Here is a 26,365-nt window from a genome sequence, read left to right as displayed (position 1 = left end):
AAGGTGCTACATGGCCTCTTCTCTTTCTATTTTTTTGCACGTTTGTCTTCAATATGTACATGATTTAAATGTAACCAGCCAGCGAAGAGATTTTTAAAAATATTTTTAATCCAATAAGGACTTGAAGGGCACATAAAATGTGCTTTTGCAGCCCTCTGGTTGTGTGGCATAGGTAAATGAGATGTAGCCTTAATTCCTTGGGAGTTTTTACAGTGATCCAACTTTGTATATCTTCTATTAAGGCAAAGTTCTGGGCAACTTGCAACTAAATCTTCTCAGTAAATCCAAGGTTTACGAGGACCCGGCTTTAAGTGCCATCTTTCTGCACAACAACTACAATTACATTCTCAAGTCCCTTGAAAAGTAAGTCTATGTGTATTGTGCATGTACATGGTCATGCTGGAGGAATGGACCATCTGCCAGTGTAGTGCTAATTTGTACTCAATCTTCTTTTAATGACGTCTGCAGTGTGCTTATATTCCGGCTATCTTCTCCCCTTGCGCTTTGCTCCTCTTTCGGAAAGGACCCTTTGAAGTCTGTCATTCCTACAGTAAACATTTCTTTTCAGCAGGGAATGGAAAAAATAAAAGCAGCCAAGAGGACTCTGATTGCATCAGTCTCTTTCATCTTCTTGGCACTGAGGCTATTGTTCTGGAAAGCACTTCCCAGTAAATTCAGGGAATAATTTTCTGCCGCCTGGCTTGTGACGGTGGCGGCTGCTTATTCAAGCTCAGGGAAAATAACTATTAAATAAAGTCCTTCGTGGCTGTACAGATCTACACTTTAGTGGGCTGGTACTCTGTACCCAGACATTTTTACTGGATTAGGCAATAGGATGATGATGTCCAGGTTGTCATGTGTTGTAAGTGACAAAATGTTTTAACCCCTCATGCTATCCATCAGGGCATGATGTAGGACCAACACTTGGCCAGACAACACCAGAACTGGAAGAGGATTAATGCACTCATTCCAGGGAAGGTAGAAAATTCCATTTAGTCCGTTTTTGAAAGAGAGTCGAGGTAGAGTCTTCCTAACCTCCAGTCTAGGAATCAGTTCTGCTAAAGTACCTAAACTTTCTAACTCAGAGTCACATACTAAAATCTTTATATTGTCACGCTCAAAGGGCATGGCGCCTATGACTTCAGGCTCCTCAGCAATGACTATCTTCCACCAGTGGAATGGATCCTACCTTAGTCTGCTACTCCCCTCAGCACAGTTTAGAGCAGGGGTCCTCAAACTTTTTAAATAGGGGGCCAGTTCACTGTCCCTCAGACTGTTGGAGGGCCGGACTGTTGTGGTGGCTGCCGTTACTGTACAAGGCCGTCAGTTCTCCGTCTTCTGCATCTCTCTCCCTTCCCCACACCACACACCCCAGCCTGGGAACTCACCTCACCTCGGTATCGCCTCACACTCTCTCTCTGCCGCCTCAGCCCAGTGCCGGAAGTGTGCATTGCTAACGCGAGTTTAGGTCGAACGTCACTTCCGGTCTGATTTTGCCATAACCCGGCGGGCCGCATAAACGTCCTCAGCGGGCCGCATCTGGCCCGCGAGCCGTAGTTTGAGGACCCCTGGTTTAGAGCCTTACTCCCTTTTAAGGGCTCAAGGCTGGGGGAAGACTCCGTGGAGGTTGGTTGCTTCTACCCCATTGACTTTCTGCCCATTGGCTTCTGTAGTTCTCTTTGCTATTGTTCTTACAGTGGCCACCAGCTTGTATGTCCCCTTCTTTCTCAACTATAGCTCAACTATAGTTTTAATATGTATGAAGTTTCTGGTGCTGCCGCTTCTTGGGTTCCTTCAGACCCATGTGATTTGTAGTACCTGCGCATGCACCCACCAGAGGTTGCCTTTTACATTTTTATTTACAGCAAAGGGAAGCTTCCTTAGCCATTGGGCCTTGGCCTGCATCTTATCTCATCTTGGATCTCATCTTTACTCTGTAGCGGAAAGTAGGAGGATTGCCGAGGTCAAATTTTTTCCTGACGAGCAGTAGGCATTAAATGAAAATTAATCTTATCCGCTGAAGTGATGTTGAATTGGTTTTTTAAGCCAGAAGTCTGCAAGTGAGCAGACATTGCCAAATATGTTTTTTTTTAAAATTCCGATATGAACATATGAAGCTGCCTTCTACTGAATCAGACCCTCGGTCCATCAAAGTCAGTATTGTCTTCTCAGACTGGCAGCGGCTCTCCAGGGTCTCAAGCTGAGGTTTTTCACACCTCTTTGCCTGGACCCTTTTTTGGAGATGCCGGGGATTGAACCTGGGACCTTCTGCTTCCCAAGCAGATGCTCTACCACTGAGCCACCGTCCCTCCTGCATATGAAGCTGCCTTCTACTGAATCAGACCCTGGGTCCATCAAAGTCAGTATTGTCTTCTCAGACTGGCAGCGGCTCTCCAGGGTCTCCAGCTGAGGTTTTTTACACCTCTTTGCCTGGACCCTTTTTAGTTGGAGATGCCGGGGATTGAACCTGGGACCTTCTGCTTACCAAGCAGATGCTCTACCATTGAGCCACCGTCCCTCCCCATGAACATATGAAGCTGCCTTCCACTGAATCAGACCCTGGGTCCATCAAAGTCAGTATTGTCTTCTCAGACTGGCAGCGGCTCTCCAGGGTCTCCAGCTGAGGTTTTTCACACCTATTTGCCTGGACCCTTTTTGGAGATGCCGGGGATTGAACCTGGGACCTTCTGCTCACCAAGCAGATGCTCTACCACTGAGCCACCGTCCCTCCCCATATGATTCCCTTGTCCTTCCTCTGAGCCTGGAGAAGGGCAAGGGATCTCCTAAATCTCAAATATGATTTGACTGACCTGTGTAATTGACACATTTTGTTCCTTTCCAAGCCTCTCTGATGCTTTGCACTAGAGGAGTGAGCCTCCACTCCCCCCAGACCGGAACAAGTTACAAGAGGGGGCCTTCCCCTGCTTTGTGTCTCAACAGCTCAAAGGGACACAGAGTACTTCTGGGTTATGTTACGAAGTTATATTGAAGACAATGATCCTTCTCTGTGTGCATAGCAAAGGCAAGCGCAAATTTTGGCTAGCTAGCAAAGCCCGTCAAAATTTGCTGGCTCCTACTTCAAGCTAAAGCAGACTTCAGGTACCAGGCTGCGGCACTTGAAGTCTCACCCTGCCCTTGCGGCACAAGAGAGCTTTTTCCCTTGTGGACCTGTTGCCCATTCAGCATTCCTCATTTTCCTTCTCTTAGGTCTGAACTAATCCAGTTGGTGGCTGTGACTCAGAAAACAGCTGAAAGATCTTACAGGGAACACATCGAGCAACAGATCCTGACATATCAGCGCAGGTCAGAAAAAAAACCCATCCAATCGGTTTCCTGCAGTTCTCAGACGTTAGTGCTATGATTAAATTCCAGCACCTGACTGAAGAGGACTTATAGCAGACGGTTATAAAACAGGAGATATCAACGTCCTGCTTGGGAATGCTATTATTTCAGCAAAACTGGGTGACAGTTAGGCCCTTATTGGATTTATATCCCGCCCTCCACTCCGAAGAGTCTCAGAGCGGCTCACAATCTCCTTTACCTTCCTCCCCCACAACAGACACCCTGTGAGGTGGGTGGGGCTGAGAGGGCTCTCACAGCAGCTGCCCTTTCAAGGACAACCTCTGCCAGAGCTATGGCTGACCCAAGGCCATGCCAGCAGGTGCAAGTGGAGGAGTGGGGAATCAAATCCGGTTCTCCCCCCACAACAGACACCCTGTGAGGTGGGTGGGGCTGAGAGAGCTCTCACAGCAGCTGCCCTTTCAAGGACAACTTCTGCCAGGGCTATGGCTGACCCAAGGCCATTCCAGCAGGTGCAAGTGGAGGCGTGGGGAATCAAACCCGGTTCTCCCAGATAAGAGTCCACGCACTTAACCACTACACCAAACCGGCTCTCCTAATAACTTGGCCTAATAATTTGGATTAGGCAGCTAATTCCTAATAACTTGGATTAGGCAGCTAATTCCATTATTCGACCTTACGTTGTCTTATCAGGGCACATTAAATGGGTCATATTGCCAGCAGTCATTTTGTAGAAAAACAGGGGGTGGAGCTCATCCAGGGATTGTTATGCAGCTGCACCTGCTATTCAGTGGACAAGGAGGTGGAACTCTCAGAAAGGTTCAGCAGCTGCGCTCCTGTGAGCGCCCACTGAATCCGAGGCTTGCACATTGCCATTGTTGTTATTGCATCAGGGTGTTCAGCAGAAGGTGGCGGCTCCCGGTGACAGAAACCACTTTGAAAATTAGTGGCAGTAATTTTCTCCATGTTTAATTAAACAGCTGTTTGATATGTTTGTGTGCAATGGCATATTGATCTTGGTCTGGGTAACTAGCCAAGAGTTTCGGTAGGCAGCATGTGAAGTAGGTTTTTTTTATGCAAAGCAGAGAGCTGAACTGAATGGTGCTCTCTGCTTTGCATCGAACAGCTGTTCTTTAGCACCAGCTGCTTGGCTTGCGTGTTCTGAGATGCAGGCAGATGTTCTGAGATGCAGACAGACGTTCTGAGATGCAGACAGACGTTCTGAGATGTTCTGAGATGCAGACAGACGTCAACACATAAAAACATTCCTTTCCCAAGGAACTGAGATACCCCAAACTAAGTGCTGTCTTTGTTTTGTTTTTTTAAAAAACATATGTTTCAGGTGTGCCAAATTATGGTTTAATAAGCAATATAACGTGCTTAAAAGCATAGTGTGTGTAACATGCTGAGAGGGTAGTCTCTGGCCATTTGGATTGTGTGGCCTGATATTAGCACATACACTGTAGAAAGTTCAGGTGGAATGCATTTTACTCTTTATTGCATGGAGATCTACAATGTTTCTCTTCCTCGTCTATTTCAGCTGGTTGAAAGTAACAGATTACATCTCAGAGAGAAACCTGCCTGTCTTCCAACCTGGAGTCAAGGTGAGAGAACCCTTGGAACTGTTTAAAGAACTGGAAAATATATGTACCTTCCATGCCTATAAAGATTTTATTTGCATACTGAAATATTTCTATCCTGCTATTTTGTTTTAATTTTAAAAAACTGGTATAAAATAGGAATGTGGTTTTTATATGTATGTGAAAAAGCATCTCTGAAAAAAGAGTGCTACTGGCAACACCTTCCTGGATGAAGAGCTCTCTGTCAAAAATATTCTGTACAATACTAACTTAGGAGGTAGTATTCCTTCCTGGACTTTTCTAATGAAGTCTGAATGGTTGTATAAGTACATCTGGACCTTACAGTATACATGGACAGAATCTTTCAGTTCGGCCTATAACGGTTCCTGCTAATCTCCAAAATTGTCTGTCTATGTAGCTGTCTACTCAGTTTGAACACGGCAGTGTCACAGGGGAAATGTTGCCTACTATTTGCAGGAATATTTCTGCATCCCTGCTTGTACACCGTGGGGCTAATCCAGAGGTTTACTGTGTGGACATGCCTTTTTGGTATATCAGAAGCATGGCCACTCTGAATGCTATCCAAGTTGATGCCTGCAGAATTTGAAGAAAGCTTTCTGGGAATGTGTGGGGCCCTTCAGTGATTTGTATTCCCTTAGGAAGTAGTTTTAACCACTAGATTGACAGTCTGAGTAGGGGAGAAATAACCAGAAGAGCTCTTCTTTTTCTTCACCCTTCACAGCTTAAAGACAAGGAGAGGCAGGTGATCAAGGAATGCTTTAAGGTAACTAACTTCCTATCAGACTTCAGGCAAATGTTCTCACTCTGGGCCTTATGCCCACCGATTGCCATTCATATTGTGAGCTCATCATATTTTTTTTTTCTATGGGAAAGGGTTTCAATGACGGCCTGGAGGAATTGTGTAAAATCCAGAAGGCGTGGGCCATTCCGGACACAGAGCAGAGGGACAAAATCCGGCAGGCACAGAAAACCATTGTACAAGAGATCTATGCTGCCTTCCTCAGCAGGTGATTATGTAGACAAGTAGTATTCTGATGGGCTGGCAAGGAATGCCTGCCTGTGTTCCTGTATTCCAAAGCAGTTGTCGCGGCATAATATGTTTGTCTCGTTACAACTGCCATCACGTGGGTCAAGAAGCAATTTTTGTGCGTACGGGCACAAATCGTTCTGTGGTTGTGGATTAGCTTGCATCACAGTAATAAACAGATTTATTTTTCTGTTCAGCCCGGCTGCGTGATAGCTTTCTAGGTGCTTGAAGCACTTATATAGATCATTGGTGTGGAGTTTATTATCCTGCATGTTGTGCTGGCACCTGGGAAAGAAGGGAGAACAACTATACAATTGGAAACCCCCCTCCCCCAGTAAAAACGGTGTGCTTTGTCATACAGAGTTTATGTTATTTTATACCTTGGCAGGTATGGAAACGTGCCTTTCACCAAGAACCCCGAGAAATACATCAAATACCGAGTTGAGCAAGTGGGCGAGATGATCGAGAAACTGTTTGACACGTCGGCGTGATCTTCCTGCTTAGCTGTCAGTTTGCTCCTAATTCCCTTTCCCAGCTCACTGCGGCGTGGGTCACACTTGTATTTATCAAATTTATAAAATGCTAACGATATGGTTGATGGATTGTTTTGCGTTTTTTCAAAGATCATAGGCGAGAACAGAAGTCTTTCCGGGTAAGGGTTTGGGGAGGTGTGTGTTTTGAATGCATCTGTAGCTGAGATAGTAATATTTTGTGAAGATATGGAAAGAATCACCTGCCTTGGCAGGGTTTAAATCTTTCTATAAGATGCGCCCCAAAATTTTAGTGTGTAACCAGCAGTGTGCCATATGCTCCATCTAAAGAACCTTTCCCAGTTAGTTCATTTCCTGAAAGCCTCCCTTTTCACTTTATTAGCCCTCTTCTGTTGTGTGCCATATTGCAATGAATAGGGTGCTGTTTAGAACCACAAAGGGAAAAAGACAAGAGAATGAAGAAGGGTCATTTCCTGCTTATCCCCAACCTTCCTTCTACTGAATTGGAAAACAAGAGCAGCTGCTTTGGCTGCTCTCAGTAGATATGTAAGATAGCAGGAGTTTCTGGAGGACAAATATTGGTAGAAAAACAGCTTAGATGGACATTCCATCTTCTCTTCATGCTTGGAGCAACTGCTCTTTCACCTACCCCATTTTTACACAAAGAGTGAGAACAGGTCTGCCTTATATGGCCTAGAGCAGGGGTGGGGGCCATATGGATATTTATAACATCATTCTCGGGCCATAAAAAATTATCAACTTAAAAAGCAGTGCTCCACTGAGGGAGAATGATTCAGGCCAGCGGAATTAATGCAAATAATTGTTTTTCTATTTGAACTCATGTGGGGAGAGCCTAATCTGGCGCACACACACACCTGGCCCGCTGCCCTAGGCAAATGCATAGGTTTTTTCTACAAAAAAGCCCAGCAGCAACTCAGTAGCATATCAGACCACATCCCTTAATATTAGCATATTAGCCCACACCCTCTGGGATAATCAAGTGCAAACTGAACTGTGACAGTAACTTCCAGGCTCTGCAGCAATTCTGGCCGGCCAGCCAGGCCCCAGGGAGGCTGCCGCACAGTACATCTGGGCCCTGTGATCCCTGCCTGGCACTGGGGAGGCTGCTGCACAGCGCGACTGGGCCCCATGATCCTCACTGGCCAGCCAGGCCCCAGGGAGGCTGCCACATGGCTCGGTTCAGCCCAGCAATCCCCGAGGGCCACACCAAGTGGGACGGAGGTTCTCCACCCCTTGCCTAGAGGTAGCCTTTATTATACATCCATTTTCATAGGTGAAGGGGAGGGGCTGTGGTTCAGTGGCAGAGCATTTGCTTGGTATGCAGAAGCCCCAGGTTCAATCCCTGACGTCTCCAGTTAAAAGGTCTGGCAGTAGGTGATGTGAAAGACCTCTGTGTCAGACCCTGGACAGCTGCTGGCAGTCTGAGTAGACAGTACTGACTTTGATGGACTAATGATATGATTTAGTTTAAGGCAGCTTCATGTGTTCATGTGGTGTTTTTGTGCAAAGGAGATTCTTCCATTTTTGATTCAGCATTTTAGCATGGTGCCAGAAAGTGAAATTCTCCCAATAATATTCCTTCAGTAATACAGTGCCAGAGAACTCCATGATGGTCTGCTGTCACTTGACGAGACAATCCAAGTTGGTCCTTTCTATATCCTCACATTCCATGCATACAGATGAGAGCATAAGTAGCTTATAGGTTATCTACATAGATTGGGATGTGCTTTTGAAGTATATTGGATTCCTTAAAAAATGCCCTTTGGAAACAAGTCCTAAGATAGTTTCAGAGTGCAGCTGAACTGGTTTGCAGTACAGCAGGGGTCTCCAACCCCCAGGCCGCAGACCAGTACCGGTCCATGGCCTGTTAGCAACCAGGCCGTGGGGTGAAGCAGAGACCTTCACCTACTCGTTATTTAAAGACCCCCATGGCGGGGGCAGGGATGGGGTGTGGGCTTGGGGGCAGCCTGGGGCAGCAAAACCCCAGCACCTCCACCCCCATTGGTCCATGGAAAAATTGTCTTCCACAAAACTGGTCCCTGGTGCCAAAAAGGTTGGGAGCCACTGCAACAGAGGAGCTAGATTTGAGCACCATAAAGGCCAATGAGATTTTTGGGGAACAGGTTTGACTCTCAAAAGCTTATCCCTCCCAAAATCTCATAAAGCCTTTTTGGTGTAACCAAAAAGTGCCATTTTGTTTTCTGTGTTTAAACTATATGGATTTTCTCATTGGAACAACTGTTTTATCAGCAGAAGGTTCCAGAATTTCTTTGAAAGACTCCTTTGCATTATGGTGACTCCCAAGTGCCTAGGAATTCAAACTAAAAATTGCAGATAAGAACATAAGAGAAGCCATGTTGGATCAGGCCAGTGGCCCATCCAGTCCAACACTCTGTGTCACACAGTGGCCAAAAAAAATATATATATATATATATATATATATATATATATATATACACACACATATATACACATTATGGCTAATAGCCACTGATGGACCTCTGCTCCATATTTTTATCTAACCCCCCCTTGAAGCTGGCTATGCTTGTAGCTGCCACCACCTCCTGTGGCAGTGAATTCTACATGTTAATCACCCTTTGTGTGAAGAAGGACCTCCTTTTATCTGTTCTAACCCGACTGCTCAGCAATTTCATTGAATGCCCACGAGTTCTTGTAAACCTCTATCATGTCACCCCGCAGTCAGCGTTTCTCCAAGCTAAAGAGCCCCAAGCGTTTTAACCTTTCTTCATAGGGAAAGTGTTCCAAACCTTTAATCATTCTAGTTGCCCTTTTCTGCACTTTTTCCAATGCTATAATATCCTTTTTGAGGTGCGGTGACCAGAATTGCACACAGTATTCCAAATGAAACCGCACCATCGATTTATACAGGGGCATTATGATACTGGGTGATTTGTTTTCAATTCCCTTCCTAATAATTCCCAGCATGGCATTGGCCTTTTTTATTGCAATCGCACATTGTCTTGACATTTTCAGTGAGTTATCTACCACGACCCCAAGATCTCTCTCTTGGTCAGTCTCTGCCAGTTCACACCCCATCAACTTGTATTTGTAGCTGGGATTCTTGGCCCCAATGTGCATTACTTTGCACTTGGCCACATTGAACCTCATCTGCCACGTTGACGCCCACTCACCCAGCCTCAACAGATCCCTTTGGAGTGCCTCACAATCCTCTCTGGTTCTCACCACCCTGAACAATTTAGTGTCATCTGCAAACTTGCCCACTTCACTGCTTACTCTCAACTCCAAATCATTTATGAACAAGTTAAAGAGCATGGGACCCAGTACTGAGCCCTGCGGCACTCCACTGCTTACCGTCCTCCACTGCGAAGACTGCCCATTTATACTCATTCTCTGCTTGATGTGTCAAAACATTGATGGCTTTCGTTCTGGGGGTGAAAGGAGAATTTTCTGTGGAATGTTTCACTGGAAACAAGTAATGCATTTTAAAATAGCAAGCTCCCACTATAGACTATAATACTGTAATATAAATCTGATGGATTCTGATGCTTTCTGTCCATGAGTAAAAGCCTAGGACAATTGATTCTGTGGTGGTATTCACACTCCAGATGCCATTTGAAGCTTTTAGTATTAGTTTTGTTTTTCCTACTTTAAGTCTTAGGACTGTATTACAAGCACAGCCTGTGAAGCTGCTTAATGCTAAAATTGAAGCCGAGAGGATATAATGGATTGCAGCCAGCAAGTAAAAGGCAAAAACACTTCTACATAGGGCAAAAAGTAGACCATTATAAATGACTTTATGCAACTACATGTTAAAGACTGCGTGGCCTAAGATGGCTGTGACTAATAGGATTGAAGCTCACCTTTTCTGTTTGAACAAGAAATGTCAAATGGAAATAGTCAACTGGTGCTTGCACAGGTGACCTTTCCTTTCCCCCAGACAATGGAAAAAAAAAAAACCCTTTACATGGGGGTCAGGTAGTTCCTATTTGTGTTAGAAGTGCTCCCCATCCACTGGAAAGAACTCCCTGTAGAATCTTATAGATCAGCCCAGTAGCTTCAAAAGCTTAACCAGTCAGCATTGTTAGAAAAGAGCTCTTTATCCGGTGAAGAGGAATGCAAAGCTAGCGCATCACAGAAGCGGAGGCAATAACTTTTTGATATCTCCTGCAAATATAGGGAGAAACTTTATTTACATGGGAAATGTAGAGGCCACCTCTTCAGAGGCTTGCTTGAGGCAACCAACAAAAATAATAAACTGTGAAACAAAATAATCAAAAACCAATATCAACAAATCAATATCAATATTGGAGAGCCAGTTTGGTGTAGTGGTTAAGTGTGCGGACTCTTATCTGGGAGAACCGGGTTTGATTCCCCACTCCTCCACTTGCACCTGCTAGCATGGCCTTGGGTCAGCCATAGCCCTGGCAGAGGTTGTCCTTGAAAGGGCAGCTGTTGTGAGAGCCCTCTTTAGCCCCACCCACCTCACAGGGTGTCTGTCGTGGGGGAGGAAGGTAAAGGAGATTGTGAGCCTCCCTGAGACTCTTCGGAGTGGAGGGCGGGATATAAATCCAATATCTTCATCTACCTCACAGGGTGTCTGTTGTGGGGGAGGAAGGGAAAGGAGATTGTGAGCCGCTCTGAGACTCTTCGGAGTGGAGGGCGGGATATAAATCCAATATCTTCTATCTTCTTCTAAAATGTTGACAATATCAAAAGTTATCAATAAAATCTATCCATAAAATGGACTGATACAGACAGCATAACCAGAAGGTATAAAATGAGTAATCATGAAGACCACAGAACAAGCAGCTAACCTCCTTTGAGATTGTCTTAAACAGGCTGATTAAGAATCAGACTTGGGGCGGGGTTTGGATCTTTAGAAGTAAAATTAGCAGATTTAAGTTACAGCGATTCAAGTTCATTTTCCATCTCAGGAAGGATTAAGAAAGGGGGGTTTATCCTCAGTTTTGGAAGGAAGGCTACAAGACCTACAGTCTCACAGAAGCATTCCCTACATCTAGATAATATAATCATCTTTTGGAGTTGCAAGGGCTAATTTGAGTCATTGGAAAAATTGCAACAGAAAACTGTTAAACTGACGGGCTGCTATTATTGAACATCAGTGCATTCTCATGTTGCTATACCTATCTTTGCTCCTAAGTGGAAGCCTTGTGGCTAGTTCACACCTCTCTCTGGCCGCTCCCATTGTTTGGTAGTCTGCCTGTTTCCCTACACCTTTACATGTCTTCTGCCTCTCCAGGGCTGGATTAGATTCCGTAGTACACATCATGCATGTCCATCACGTGATTATTCAGCCACATACATGATGAAATTCCATTGACAAGCACTGCATTTGAGGACATACAAGAAGGTTGTTCTCTGGGGTGACTCTTCTGTGACGGCTCAGTCCAACATGCAAAAACATCGTTAAGATGCTTATACTCATCAAATGATGAAAATATATTTATGAGCCAGACCCTTCTCTGTAGACAACCAAGCTCTGAATCAGTCCTAGCTTTCTGCTGTGTTTGCCCTGTGCCTCTGTGCTGCTCTTGGCAAATGTTTCGCTGGCTCCTGAATTAGTTGTTATGTTAGCTTTCTGCTGTGTCTGCCCTGTGCTAGGGATGTGCATTTGGCTCGGCCGAGCCATATTTACAGCCGAACCAGTGTTGATTCGGCCGCATACGGAATAGCCTGCAGCCGACTTCCATAAGCGCCCATTACACGGCAGCCGAATAGGCTCGTTGTGTAGTTACGAATAGCTATTCATAAGCAAACAGCTGTCAATTCAAAACAAAAGGCGGCAATTAGCTTCTGGAGCTTCAAAGGAGCTCCTTTGGCACCTTCCCGCCTCTGCCTTAACATCCCTGGGATCAGGGAGGGGGGAGGGGGAAGAGGAGCCCCAACAGCCAATCCAAAGCATGCATTTGTAAAATACATTGGAAATGCATGCTTTGAAGGGCTTTCTAAGGAGTCTTCACTTCCTGGCTGACTCCTCCATGCTGTGTGTAAGAGATTGCTTAAGCTGCTGCAGCTCTCTCACTCAGACTTCCCTGGAAGACAAGGTAAAACACTCTTTGGGTTCTCTTTTTTTATTTATTGTTGGTAAAAGGACTTTTTTAAAAGACTTAGAGTCCCTTTACTTATCCAGATTTGGGTGGTGGTGGGGTAGCTTATTTGGGGTTTCTGGTTGGGGAGGGGGCCTGGGGTGGGGGGGTTTGCCAATCTGCCCATATCTTAATTTAGTGAGAGGACTTTTAAAAGTGCAGTGTCCTTTTACTTCTCCTGATTTGGGTGGCTTTAATTTCTTGGGGTTAGGGTGAAGGGTTTTTTTGGGGGGAGGGGGTGGCAAAATTCCTGTATTGTTAAAAGTTAATTTTTTACTGTTTTAAAAGTATTCAGTGTTTGATTTGTTGCTGCTGTGCTGTGTTGTGCTGCTGCTGTTACTCTTTTCTTTGGGTTCTTGGGGCGGGTGCTGTTTGGCCTAATTTCCATTGTTTAAAAGGCCACTTTTGTCCCCCTTTTCTTGTTGGTGAAAAGGCCACTTTTTTTTAACACTTGGCCTTTTGTGATTCTGCTGGTTTTGTTTTGGTTTTTTAAATTGCCTCTGGTTGGTGTGGGGGTTGGTGAGGGTGTGTGTGGGCTGGGTCACTTTCTTGTTTTTATAGAGTAGGTTGTGTGTTCTGTGGCAGGGAAGCTGGCACCTGGGTGAGAGACCCAGAACCAGCGGGCTTTTTGTGGTTTGCCAGCTCTCCCCTTGTTATTTGGGGCAGGGCTGGAGAGCTGGCATCTGTAGATTGTGTGTTCTGTGGCAGGGAAGCTGGCACCTGGGTGAGAGACCCAGAACCAGCAGGCTTTTTGTGGTTGACAAGCTCTCCCCGTGTTATTTGGGGCAGGGCTGGAGAGCTGGCATCTGGGTTTGCTGCAAGCAGGTCTGCAGAGCAGACCTTGAGCAGATTGTGTTTTGTGTGGCAGTGAGGTTGGCAACTGGGTTTATGTTGGTGCCAGGCCTGCAGGCCCAGGGTTCATAGATTAGATAGAGGGATGTAGTGCATTTGGGGCCTATAGAGATTCTCTGGTGTGAAGTTAGGTTTGGCTTTGGGTGCCCCAGGAATTGGACCCCATGGTCCAATTTTTTGGGGACTTGGGGGGGTTGGAGGGGAGAGTCCCCTTCAGGTCTCCTGCAAATTTGGGGGCTCTCCCTCAAACCCCCTCCCCTCCAGGCGGCTTCAATTATATCCTATTTGCCATTGATTTTAATGGCCCATAGGGTATAATGATGGAATAGGGGCACCCTCTTTGGGTGCCCCTGGAATGGGATCCCCTGGCCCAATCTTTTTGGGACTTGGGGGGGTTGGAGGGGAGAGTCCCCTTCAGGTCTCCTGCAAATTTGGGGGCTCTCCCTCAAACCCCCTCCCCTCCAGGCGGCTTCAATTATATCCTATTTGCCATTGATTTTAATGGCCCATAGGGTATAATGATGGAATAGGGGCACCCTCTTTGGGTGCCCCTGGAATGGGATCCCCTGGCCCAATCTTTTTGGGACTTGGGGGGGTTGGAGGGGAGAGTCCCCTTCAGGTCCCCTGCAAATTTGGGGGCTCTCCCTCAACCCCCCCCCTCCAGGCGGCTTCAAATATACCCTATTTGCCATTGATTTCAATGGCCCATAGGGTATAATAGGGCCGTATATTCGGTAATAGCCGTGCATCTACCGTATATGCGGCTATTCCGAATACGGTATTCAGTAGTGCATGGGGAATCCGAAATTTTTTTCCCTGTGCACTTCCGAATCCGTTTAATTCCGAATTTTTTTTTTTTGCACATCCCTACCTTGTGCCTCTGTGCTGCTCTTGGCAAATGCTTTCGCTGGCTCCTGAATTAGTTGTTATGTTAGCTTTCTGCTGTGTCTGCCCTGTGCCTCCGTGCTGCTCTTGGCAAATGCTTTCGCTGGCTCCTGAATTAGTTCAGTTCTGTTAGCTTTTGAACAGGTGAGCAAAAACCAAATAGCGTTCCACTGGCCCATCTGGCTGGCCTGTTGTAGGGTGAATAAAATGCATCATCTGTACTCCGTTTATTTTTAATGTACTTGTAATTCTACACTGTTCTGCCTAGTTCAATAATAGAAAATGGAATGCACACAAATTATAGTAATCTGTTAATCCAACTGTAATTGGAGACCCGCAAAGGTTGAAAGCATGTTCCTGCTCATGTGTTTTAATATAAGGCACTGGTAAGTCTCATTTAACCAAATTATCATAAACAACCTGAGCTTGCTAAGAGCCGGCTAGCATTTCTTGTCCATGGATGGCATTGTTACCATCCTTGTCTGTTCTGGATGCCATCTAAATAGCTTTCTCCAGGAGGCTTCTCAGATTCACATTTCCAAAAGACCCAAAGCCCTGCAAACAGTAAATGAAATATAACAACCAGTCCTAAGAAGATGAAGAAGGAAAGCCTGTCCAAAGCTGCTGGAACTTGCTTGAGATGTGATTCATCTTCGTCTGTCCTGCAGTCTGCAGAATAAAGGAGAAAGATTAACTCAGGGAATTCCTAATTTGTAAGCCCCTTGGGACAAAAAAGTATTTGAGATAAGAGAAAGTGATATTTTAGACAAGCTTGGATAAATAGTAGCTACGAAACAGGATTTGTTTGATGCATCCAGCCACAAAGTATGCTGGGAACTTTATTGACTGAACAGTTGCTGCTGAAAAGCTGAATTCACTTTGAGATATGTAATACATTAGGATTGGATTCTGCAACAGAGAAACCATGCGCCTCTGATCAGAATTGAGAAAATAATTAGGCTTGTGAAATTCCAACCCACCTTACTTTGCAGGAAGGGAGCAGGCGAAGCTTTTAATTCTGGGACAGAGATCTCATACCTTAGCTTTAAGGGTGAGGAGAGGGCAGGTACTTGAAGTTGCAGCTGTCCCCCTCCTTTTGGCATCACTTTAGAACCTCCCTCTTCTTGGCACATCAGACATTGCAGAGTGGGATGGACCTTTGGTGCTTAAGGAACATTAAGTGAGCCAGAGCCTTGCCTGGATCAGAATGTTATAATCCTAAATAGCCTGCTAGTCATCTTATTTTGAAATGCTGAAGTAGTGTGTTTCTTTGCTTTCCATTAAGGCTTACCATTCATCCTAGGTTTTTTTTCTTCTGGACAATCACTCTCATATTTGGTTAATACTGGGGTAGCTGTGGCCCCTTTAAAATGCTTCAGTTGGAGATCACTGTTGTCTGCAACCAACTTTGTCACCAAAATCGTCTCAATTGTGCTGAGGAATAACAACACCAGGAGACCAATGTAGTAATAGCCTGGAGGTTGAAAGGATGAAGTCAGCTGTTGATAGTTTTTGAGTTCACTGTTTAACAATTGGCTAAAGGTGTTTGAGAGAACCTGCCTTTCTGCGGAATTCTATAGCTTTAGCAGGATGCGCTGTAGGGTTAACACACAGCTAACTTCAACTTGAAATTTAGTGACTTCAAATGACATTATTGTCAATTCTGCAAGAAGGAAACTATGGCCTTTGATCAAAGCACTCAAGTTTTGTATTTCATTTACACTATTTTCTTTCCATCTCCAGGGGTCTGAGTTAGTGTGATCAACGAAACCTTAATACCTGTCTGATCTTTCTGAATAACGGCATTTGGATTGGTTGACAACTAATGGTTTTATATATATATATATAAAAAGTAAAGGTAATCCCCTGTGCAAGCACCAGTCGTTTCCGACTCAGGGGTGACGTTGCTTTCAAAACATTTTCACGGCAGACTTTTTATGGGTGGTTTGCCATTGCTTTTTAAAATATATTTTGTAGTAAAAGCTGTTTTGTAATTGTAGGGTTCTTTCCAGCAGCAGTTCTCATATTGTGAGTGAGGGCTTATCTAAGAACCAACGTATAACATGAAGACAGAGAAGAAAAGAACGAAGCAATTTTTAAGGTTAGAGAGTTTTGTATTGCGCGCAAAGTAAAGCCAGCGCAATGAAGACAGGACAAGGAAGTGACAGGATCAAATTGTCATACTTTCACTGCAGCAATGAGATAACAAAGAGGAGAAAGAGAAGGGTTGAATGCAACAATCCATGGATGTGAAAATTGATGATCTTTCTATTGTGTCCTTTCCCCCTCATTGTCCTTTCCAATCCCAGAAAGTTTATTCCTTCGTTATGGGCCTTAGGTGGACTAATAGGGTTGGAAAACTGCAGTGGGAGTTGGTGGTGATTGTGATCCCTTTCTCCTCTACCAGTGGACCTCTGCTGGTGAAAGAAACAGCAATTTTGTGGCTCCATGAAGAAATTTCATCTGAAGAAATTTCTTACTCCTATATTGTGGCTCCGTGAAGAAATTTCTATTCAGAGAGAGCGAACGAAGGCTACCAAAACCGCCAGCAAGTTCTAGATTTGGCCAGGGCTGGATCCATCTATATATATATGAAGGGGGGGGGGGAGAGTAAAAAATTTTATCATTTAGAAGTGTTGTTTATTTCGGTGGAATTTTTTCTGTCTTTGTTAATCTCCAGGTAAGGGCTGGAGATCACTCAGAATTACAACTGCTCTCCAAATGGCAGCGATCAGCTCCCCTTGAGGTGGTACAGGAGAGTAAATGCCTTCACTTGGGTGGGTGGGAAGACAGCAAGGGGGCGGTGCACTTCCCCAGAGGCCTTTAGTTATACCTTTCCAGGTTGGTGAGAAATTCCTGGAGATTTTGTGGTGGACTTTGAGGAGAGCATACAAGTTAGAGCTTCAGGGTGCAGTCTGCCAGACCCAGGCTCTTGCTATGGAAGTTGACTGCGTGATTTTGTACCAGTCACAGAATTCCAGCCTAACTTGCCTCCCAGGGTTGTTCAGATCAAAGGGGGAAGAGAATTATATAAGCCGCTTTGCCCCCCCGCCCCCATGGAGAAAGATTGTCCTTTTCCTATGTAGAAGCTGCAGGGAGGAAGAAGGCAATGGAAAGCTGAAGTCAGAGGGGCAGATAAAGGGAGGGAGATAGGGTTGCCAACTCCAGGTTAGGAAATTCTTGTAGATTTAAGGGGTGCAGCCTGGAGAGTGTGGTGTTTGAGGAAGGATGGAACAGACAGGTACAATGTCATTTTTTCCTGGGGAACCAGTCTTATCAGTCTCCAGGTGAAGGTTGAAGATCACTCAGAATTACAACTGCTCTCCAGATGGCAGAGATCAGCTCCCCTTGAGGTGGGGAGGATTGAATGCCTTCACTTGGGTGGGTGGGAAGACAGCAAGGGCTGGGGGGCACTCACCCAGAGGCCTTTCCTCCTGGGGAACCACTGTTGCCAGTCTCCAGGTGAGGGCTGGAGAGCACTCAGAATTACAACTGCTCTTTAGATGGCAGAGATCCACTCCTCTTGAGGTGGGAGGAACGAATGCCTTCACTTGGGTGGGTGGGAAGACAGCAAGGGTAGGTGGGGCACTCACCCAGAGCCTCCTTCTACAGCCCATTGTATTTTTCTTCACAACAGGCCTTACTCCTAGTTGTTTCATAATGTACTTGCATCTGTGAAGCCATGGGGTCCAGATCCTAAGCCATAGATCAGGTGTGTCAAACATGCAGTTCGAGGGCCGAATCAGGCCCCCCGGAGGGCTCCTATCAGGCCCTGAGCAACTGGCTGTCATCTGCTTCCTTCTCCCTATATCTTGCTTCTTTCTGCATAACAGCTTGCTTTGCAAGGCTTGCTCAATTGCACAGGAGCTACAGAGCAAAACCTCTTTTTTCTCCATTGGCTGAGGCTCCTCCCTCGGGGAGGAAGGGGGGTAAGAATAGCTTGCTTTGCCAGGCTCTCTCAATTGCACAGTGGAACTACTGAGCCAAGCCTCTCGTTCTATTGACTGAGGCTCCTCTCTCCCCCCCGCCCCACACCCTCCGCAGTCCTCTGAGGAAGGAAGGAAGGAGACAGAGCTTCCTTTGCTCAGTTCCCTGGATCCCAAGGGAGAAATACAAAGAAAGCATCTTTAAGACCAATGAGTGCTAATGTTTTAAGCATGTTTTGAGTTTTTAAAAAACATATATTTGTGTTTGTGTTCTTTACAAAATGTGTATCTCTGCTACCTAATCTTAAAGAGGTACACACGTGGCCCGGCCCAACAAAGTCTCATGTATGTCAGATCTGTTCCTCATAACAAATGAGTTCGACACCCCTGACATAGATCATCCCCCCCACCCCACATCAGTATGGAATTGAACATATGAACATATGAAGCTGCCTTATACTGAATCAGACCTTTGGTCCATCAAAGTCAGTATTGTCTTCTCAGACTGGCAGCGGCTCTCCAGGGTCTCAAGCTGAGGCTTTTCACACCTATTTGCCTGGACCCTTTTTTGGAGATGCCGGGGATTGAACCTGGGACCTTCTGCTTCCCAAGCAGATGCTCTACCACTGAGCTACCGTCCCTCCCCAATTCTGTGCAGTTTGTGAATTAATCAAAAATTACCATTAGTTGCAGGTTCCATTTGTTTGGGTTCATTTGAATTCTTGACATGCTGTGATTAGTCCTGGTACCAAGTTGATCCAGAGAGTGGAATGTTGGACGTTAAGGGGAAGCAATAAGGGGCAGGGGGCTTGGCCAACAAGGCAGTCTGCAATTTCCCTTTGAAACGGTGAATTGTTAGGCCAGAGAGTCTTGTAATAAAGAACGTTGGATGGGCTGATGACAAAAATAGCAGCCCCATGTCAAGTTCACCATCTCCTCCATAACTTCATGCCCCTACCTCACAACATTGGCCGCCATTGTTATGGATGAATGGGGGGATTGAGACTGGACTGCCCTTTTTTTGAGGGCGGCGGGGGGGAAACAGGCCAGTGTTCTTTGTTCGGCCTCATAATATTTTGGTTTATTCAACTTACTGATTAGAGGGTTGCAGGATGATGCCCCCGGAAGGGACCCAACCAACGAGGAGTAGAGCACCAGGTGTGCCAGTAACAAAGTGACCATGTAAGATGGCCTTTCTTTGAGGGGAAGGAGGAAGCCGCAGACATCAGCTATCATGAGAGCAACGCTTGGCACAATCAGAGAAAGGATGGTTCGTATTCCTAGGTTTTCTAAATCTATCTAGAAAGAGACGAGAGTTCAAATGGAAAGAATGAGTCTGTGGGTTCCATCAAACATCCGCTGTGCGCATTTGGTAAGGGTGCCTTGCATTGGAAGGAGTGCGAGGACCTCGTGAGTTTGATTTTCACAACTCTCCCTCCACCCCAGCAGCCATTTGCATCCCTCAGAAAGTTTATTCCCACAAGTGCTGGGCCCATGTGGAATAAAATCCCTGCTCTCTGGGAGGCTGCAGTACAGAGGAGGACGAGGGCAAAATGGCTCCCAGGAGAGAGGCTGCTGGGAGAAGGGCTGAGCTGGGATGACATTTGCACTGACAGGTTTTGAGGTCTAACCTGCTGCATTTCCTTTATCAAACTCAATAAAATAGATGCTAAACAATGTAAACAAGCTATTGCCAACTGTCAAGAAAGATTCCTGTTCTGAAGACTAGAGAAGCCCAACCTGCGTTAACAGAGACAAAACAAAATGAACATGCCATTTTCATAATTTAAGCAAACAAGCTGCATCCTTGCAGAGTTTTATGCAGAATGATGCCAATCCATTACAATGTGGAACTATGATTGAGAAAATTCATAAAAGAGAGCGGAGAGTGATGGTTGAAGCAGAGGCATATGCCTGGAAGTCCCTGACTTAAATCTTTTATCTCAGCATAAGACCCCATCCCCTACAAGGACAATATTGTTCTGCCTTAGAGGCTCAGTGAGAAGGAATGTGAATCCTTTTAACGCTCACAGTCTCTGTATCCATGCTAAGTATCAACAACAATACAAAAAGAGGCTCCTTGAAGGAAATTACCCTCTCCAGGTAGAGCTGTTATCGCTTTAGGCAGTCTCTGAATTACAGAAAAATTTCATCTGCGATACATCTTGAAGGTTTAGAGAGGAGGGCGCCTGCTATTCCAACTATGCAATCACATTGACTGCCTTGCCCTTCTTTCCTGCCTTTATTCTCACACCTACTTTGGCTTCAGGGGCATACATTCCTACCAATGTAGAGCTGCAGGTGCCTAATGTAGACATTGGCTACAGCCACACACTCCCTCCCACCAGTCAGCTCAGATGAGCCAGCCGAGAAGTGCATATGAGTTACAATCCAAGCGATCTCCTTACCATCACTACAAAGAATGGTTGCAGCATATCCCTTCGGCTTGTGACATTCACGCTGGTGACAAGATCTTCACGTTTTACGTTCAGAATTTCATTCTTGATGGAAACTTTGAATTCCAGCTCATTGACTTGAAAGAGTCCAATAAATATATCACAAACAAGCTTTGGAGATACATTTTTTGCTTAGTTTAAGTATGTTTTTTAAAAAATCATCAGCTAGCTACTCCATCCTCTCACAGATGGAATCATAACAGTGTTGAAAGAAACTTCTTGTTATGACCAAATTCTTTCAATTGAAGTTCTCCCCAATATATGTTAGGGCTGATAATGAGCTGCTGATTTCATCCATTTATAGTCTGAGCTTGTAAAGACCTTGCAGAGAATTTTCTTAGTTACTGGCAATTTCGGACTCATCTTCAAAATGTAAGGATATGGTGTGTGAACTTTTCTCCCTCAGGATGAATGCATGCATATACCAGCTTTTAGGAACTTCTGTGAAGGGGAGAATGCATATGAAGTTCATTTAGCTCAGTACTACCTTTGACTGGAAGCAGCTCTCTGGGGTCTTGAGAAAAGGTCTTTCCTGCCTTTCTTCCCATTAGAGATGGCTCCCATTGAGCAAAACAGGAGCTGTACCACTCGGTCAAAATGTCATGGGCTGAGCAAGCTGACAAAGACTGTTGATTGACTGGGATTTGGGGGTGAAGGACCAGTGGCAATGGTGCTCATGGACCACTCTCTATTATAGAAGCCCAAGTATTAAATCTTATTACAGCATCTCTGGTCCATGCTTATATCATCGGCAACTTCTTGGTTTGAGTTACAGCTGTCAATGGTGGTAGCAATAAACAGATTATTTGACTTGACTTAAATATAGAAGAGTTCATCGTGAAACCTTCACCTGCCCTCTCCCAAGAGGTTTTCCTCTGCCAAAATAACTCCACCATAGGCAATGAGCTGAACGGATAATTTGCAGAAATACAAGTGATATTGGTAGCATAGATGTGCCCAACATGCTAGTCCGTGTGGGGAGGCTCCAAGTAACATTGGAGAACATTTCAAGTGGATTCTGTCATTTGGGTACCATGCACATTGGTTGGTCAGTATACATATTCTCTGTTTACAGACTGTGCATACAGTGTGAATTCCTGGGAAGTATACTAACTTTATGTGGAGATTATACATGTTATTTGGGTATCATAGTGTCCAAAATGTCTGGGAATTGCAGTCTATGCTATCAGGTGGTAGTTATCCATGTTGCGTAGGATAGATGCAAGGTCTCCGACTGATGGTATCAACAAAAGCACATTCTCTCCGTACATTTGCCTGCAGTCAACTCTCATTTACAATCAGTGAAAGCACAATTTACAATAGCCACTGGATTAAAAGCCACTATCCTCTGAAATAGTGGGTACATGCAGATGGGGCCCCCCCTCCCAATAAATCCTATGATACATCTCTTAGCCAGTCGTGACTTGTGGTTTTGAATAGGTTTTGGTTATCTGCATCAAAACCAGTTTCCTTGCATTATCCCAGAGCATAAAGATATCTTACACACCTGTGTTGTCCATAAAGAAGAAACTCAAAGTGCAGTGTGCCTTATCATGCGGGTGATAGAAGAGATCAAAGTTGCAGTTGCTGTCAATGCGCAAAGAGAGCTGGAACTCCACTTTCCCATCACTGTGCAGCACCACATTGGGGGATGCAGTAGTCCATTCTACTTCAAAACTGCAGTAAAAGAGAGATGCCATAAATCTTGGGAAGGAAGTCAAGGGTGTTGCTTTTTTCCCTCTCTCTTTTTGTGCAATTCTGAAACCTCGCCATGCATTTATCGAGTGAAAGAGGGATCTCTTACCGTTCCGTGTAGGCCCAAGGAGATTTCTGTTTAAACCACAAGAGGCTCATTGCTTACTGCAGTGCTGTTTAAGCACACAACGAGGAGAGGAGCGTAAAATAACCACACTGAGCTCGTGAAAGCTTTCCTTGTTAACAGGGAAAGAGGAAGGAACAAGTACTGTGGGCTCTGTGGGAATATTATTCCTTTTATTACTATTGAAATAAAAAGAGCACAGTATTAACCAGGAAAAAAACAGAACCTGTTTTACATTGGGTCTGTGGTCTAAACTGTATTTAACAGTGGCAAAGACATGGTTTCAAATGTGACCTGCCCCAATGGGGCCTAAAGTAGGACAGAAGGATAAAGAGTGGTGTGGGGTACTCCCTGTTGCTTATCTCAAGGGGCTTTTCTTTTCTAACCAGGTACTTTTAGTATTGGAGCCTACTTTATAGGGAAAGCAAAGTAAGGGAACAATGGCAGATCTAAAAGGGGCATGGATCAGCCTCTCCCCCACACTTCTGTGCTCCTTTGATGCCTTAAACTGTGCCATCACTTGAAGTTTAGGCCTAAGTTAAACTTGGTTTGCTGCAGTTGCATTTGGAAAGTGGATAATGTGTGTCTTGGTTTGCTGTAGTTGCATTTGGAAAGTGGCTAATGTGTGTCTGGCCAACTGGGCATCAAATTGGGTCATATTAAGTATCCATTTACTGGCATGATTAATAGATCTTAACCACTGATTGATCTTCGTCATCATTAAAGTAAAGCTCCAGTTTGCCACCTTCATTTCAAGAGATCTCATTTCATCCTGGTACTGGAAGCAGATGAAATGAGATCTCTTTCCCCTCGTGTCCTTTGCTCTGCAAGAGTCCACCAAAAGGCAAGTGTTTTTCAGTTCAATCCTATACAGAATTGTTCCAGTCTAGGCTCACTGAAATCAATGGATAACCTGCAGCAACTCTGCATAGGATTATGAGGGAAGGGGAAAGTAAATGGGAAGAGAGTGATAAGCTGAGGAGGAAGAAACCGTAGGCCAAATCCCTTCCTGGGTGGGTTCTGCAGCATGAATTTAATGGGGATATGCATGAGGCTGTACAGTGTGACTTGATACTGCTAGATGAGCCCCTGAGCCTGCTTTGGAGGCAGCCTCTATCTCTGTACGTAATTATATAATTATCCATGGCTGGGGAGGAGTGGCTCCCAAAAATGTCTTAAGTTTAGGTCATCAATTGATTCTTCTACTCTGCACTCAAGGAGAGTTATTCTTGTTCTTACATAGACCTAGAGAGAGATGCTAAGACATCACCTCAGTCTAGGGTTGCCAAGTCCAATTCAAGAAATATCTGGGGACTTTGGGGGTGGAGCCAGGAGACATTGGGGGCGGAGCCAGGAACAAGGGTGTGATAAGCAGAATTGAACTCCAAGGGAGTTCTGGCCATCACATTTAAAGGGGCAGCACTCCTTTTAAAATGCCTTCCTTCCATAGAAAATAATGAAAGATAGGGGCACCTTATTTTGGGGCTCGTAGAATTGGACCCCCGGTCCAATCCTTTTGAAACTTGGGGGGTATTTTGGGGAGAGGCACTAGATGCTATACTGAAAATGTGGCACCTCTACCTCAAAAAACAGCCCCCCCAGAGCCCCAGATCTCCGCAGATCAATTCCCCATCATTCCCTATGGGAATTGTTCATGGAGGTGCATAATGGCTGTGGGGGAGGGGCTTCCCCCGCCGGCCAGCTGACTGGGGGAGGGGGGAAGCCTGTAAAACCGGGGGATCCCCCGCTGGGACCTGGGGATTGGGAAGCCTACCTCAGTCTTCACTGTAGAAAATGCCACATACGCTCTCATCTTTAAAACTGGTCTGCTGTTTTTAAGAAGTGAATTTTGCTGCAGGCAAACAGCAAGCATTATCTCCCTCCCTCTTGCTCTGCTTGTCAGCTGCCCATTGCATCTGGTTGGTCCACTGTTGGAACCAAAACGCACTACGCTGACTCTTGATCGGCATCAGTTGCTCTCATGACATTTTCCATTTATGCTGCCCTTTCAAGGGCAGAAATTGGAGCATGGGGATCCAAGTCTGTCCCTTACCTGTTCTGTGTACTCTTAATACTTACGCTTCCCGAACTGTGTGGGAGGGAGTCCACACTGAATCCCAAGGCACAGTGACATAGGTGAAGGGAAATTCCGTCTCATCCCACGCCAATTGTTCGTTATACCATGACTGAAAAATCCAAGGGTGGGGAATGTTAGCTTGGAAAAAGCAGGCGGAAGGGAAAGCAAGGATCTCATGCTTACACAGACAAAAGCTTGAATCCAGACTAGCATTTCCATGGTCAAAAGGGTTTCCATCCCTGCAGCAGAACTGTTCCCTCTTCCCAGGGCAGCCCAAAGTGACCACTGAAATCTTGTTTCTAGGAGTCAGGGACCTCCTCCCCAGAACAGGGAGAGGGGTATTTCGGACAGTTGCATGGGGGGTCACTCCACAAGTGGAAATTATTACACCCATGAAAATGCTAGTCTGGACAAGCTCTGGAAGCTGCTAAATGGTTGTCCAAAAGTAAGAGCAATGTAAACGTTACTCTGCACTCTATTCTCTGTACATTTGACTAGGAAGCAGAGGGCGTTTTCGCACTCACCTTCAGCCGGCGCGACCCCCCTCTTCACCGCGCAGGATCTGCGCGGATTTCGCACGTAAAGCCGCGGAGCAGCCGAAAGAGCCGGAAACTCCCGGCGCAAAAGCCGCGCAAATGGAAACTGCTTTTTGGCGGTTTATGTTTGCGCTGCAAAAGCGCCGGGAGTTTCCGGCTCTTCCGGCTGCCCCGCGGCTTTACGTGCGAAATCCGCGCAGATCCTGCGCGGTGAAGAGGGGGGTCGCGCCGGCTGAAGGTGAGTGCGAAAACGCCCAGAGTGAAGGACAGGGGAATGGACCAAACATGCACAAGCCTTTATGTCAGCCCCTCCATCTATTGTTGCATTTTTGGATCTTGGATAAGAACAACCGTACCTGATTCAACAGTAAAATCGACGAGATCGTGTATTTCAAAATGTCCTGGTGAAGAAACGAGTCAAGGTTATTCTTCATTCCGAGCCTAACACAATAATTACTTTTTAAAAATCTATTCTGTATTGTTATCATTTATACAACAGTATCTAAATAGTATGAAGGGTTCTAGAAAACCCCTTTTTGCACAAACAACCCCTCGAAGTTTCCTCATTACAACTCCGCTTCGGATTTCACATAGCAGAACTGGCAGCAGTCTAACTCTTGTTTTATAGTATCATCCCAGGTCTCGGGCAGAGCCACAAGTTGTAAATGTTTAAGAGCTTTTATACATACCACATTTAGCACATTGAAGACAGAGACAGTGAGAGTCACCAGAAGGGGATAACTTCCATTTCTGGGTATCTGGTACAGGGCGTATTGATCCAGCAGAGATCTTAGCAGCTCTTTTTGCAAGGAGGAGTTGGAATTTCCCCAAGTTGTCTGAGACAGGGCTGTTAAAAGTAAAAAGTATGAAAAGCTGAGCTGTGGGGAAACAGCTGAGCAGGCAGACAGCACGAGACTTCCATCCAGGTCAGATGGGGGGGAGCCATGTGCCCGTTTTATATGACGCGATCGGAAGAAGTGTGCCTGGACATGAGTAAAACCTTTACCTTGAGTAAAACCTGGTTGGTCCTAAAGGTGCCACTGGACTCAAACTGTGTTCTGCTGCATCAGACCAGCACAGCTACCCACCTGAATCTATATACAACTTCAGTGCTTTGCTGACATACTAGGATGCACAACAGAACAGGTCAGCCCTTTATAGGATTACTGGTAACAGGTAAGATAGAAATATTCTGGTCTGGATACGTCTAGGAGATCAAAGCCCTTTGTAGCTGTTGCTCTCCTGCGCCACCTATGCTACTTTATCGCTATAGAGGATGGCCAAA

General features: G+C 45.4%; 2 protein-coding genes across 12 annotated transcripts in view; one reads left to right on the top strand and one right to left on the bottom strand.

Moving 5' to 3' along the window:
* Positions 1-6,519, top strand: part of EXOC7 (exocyst complex component 7) — a 62,545-nt gene extending 56,026 nt beyond the window's left edge. For all 11 annotated transcript variants that reach the window (XM_060252020.1, XM_060252019.1, XM_060252010.1 and 8 more), the window contains 6 exons: positions 243-363; positions 3,208-3,303; positions 4,841-4,904; positions 5,623-5,664; positions 5,775-5,908; positions 6,317-6,519. In XM_060252020.1, the coding sequence (XP_060108003.1) occupies positions 243-363; positions 3,208-3,303; positions 4,841-4,904; positions 5,623-5,664; positions 5,775-5,908; positions 6,317-6,419 (560 nt within the window). In that variant the 3' untranslated portion in view covers positions 6,420-6,519. The remainder of the gene's footprint in view (positions 1-242; positions 364-3,207; positions 3,304-4,840; positions 4,905-5,622; positions 5,665-5,774; positions 5,909-6,316) is intronic.
* A 9,120-nt stretch (positions 6,520-15,639) lies between these two features.
* On the bottom strand, positions 15,640-22,392 carry ZACN (zinc activated ion channel; the record flags this gene model as incomplete). Its single annotated transcript, XM_060252110.1, has 3 exons — positions 22,156-22,392; positions 19,287-19,487; positions 15,640-15,740 (listed from the first exon to the last, which is right to left on the bottom strand). Coding segments are annotated over exons 1-3 (495 nt in total), but the record flags the coding sequence as incomplete, so codon positions are not given.
* Positions 22,393-26,365: the final 3,973 nt, after the last annotated feature.

Source organism: Heteronotia binoei, chromosome 13 (genome assembly GCF_032191835.1).
Source record: "Heteronotia binoei isolate CCM8104 ecotype False Entrance Well chromosome 13, APGP_CSIRO_Hbin_v1, whole genome shotgun sequence".
NCBI lineage: Eukaryota > Metazoa > Chordata > Lepidosauria > Squamata > Gekkonidae > Heteronotia > Heteronotia binoei.
This window is presented reverse-complemented; position numbering and strand designations above follow the sequence as displayed.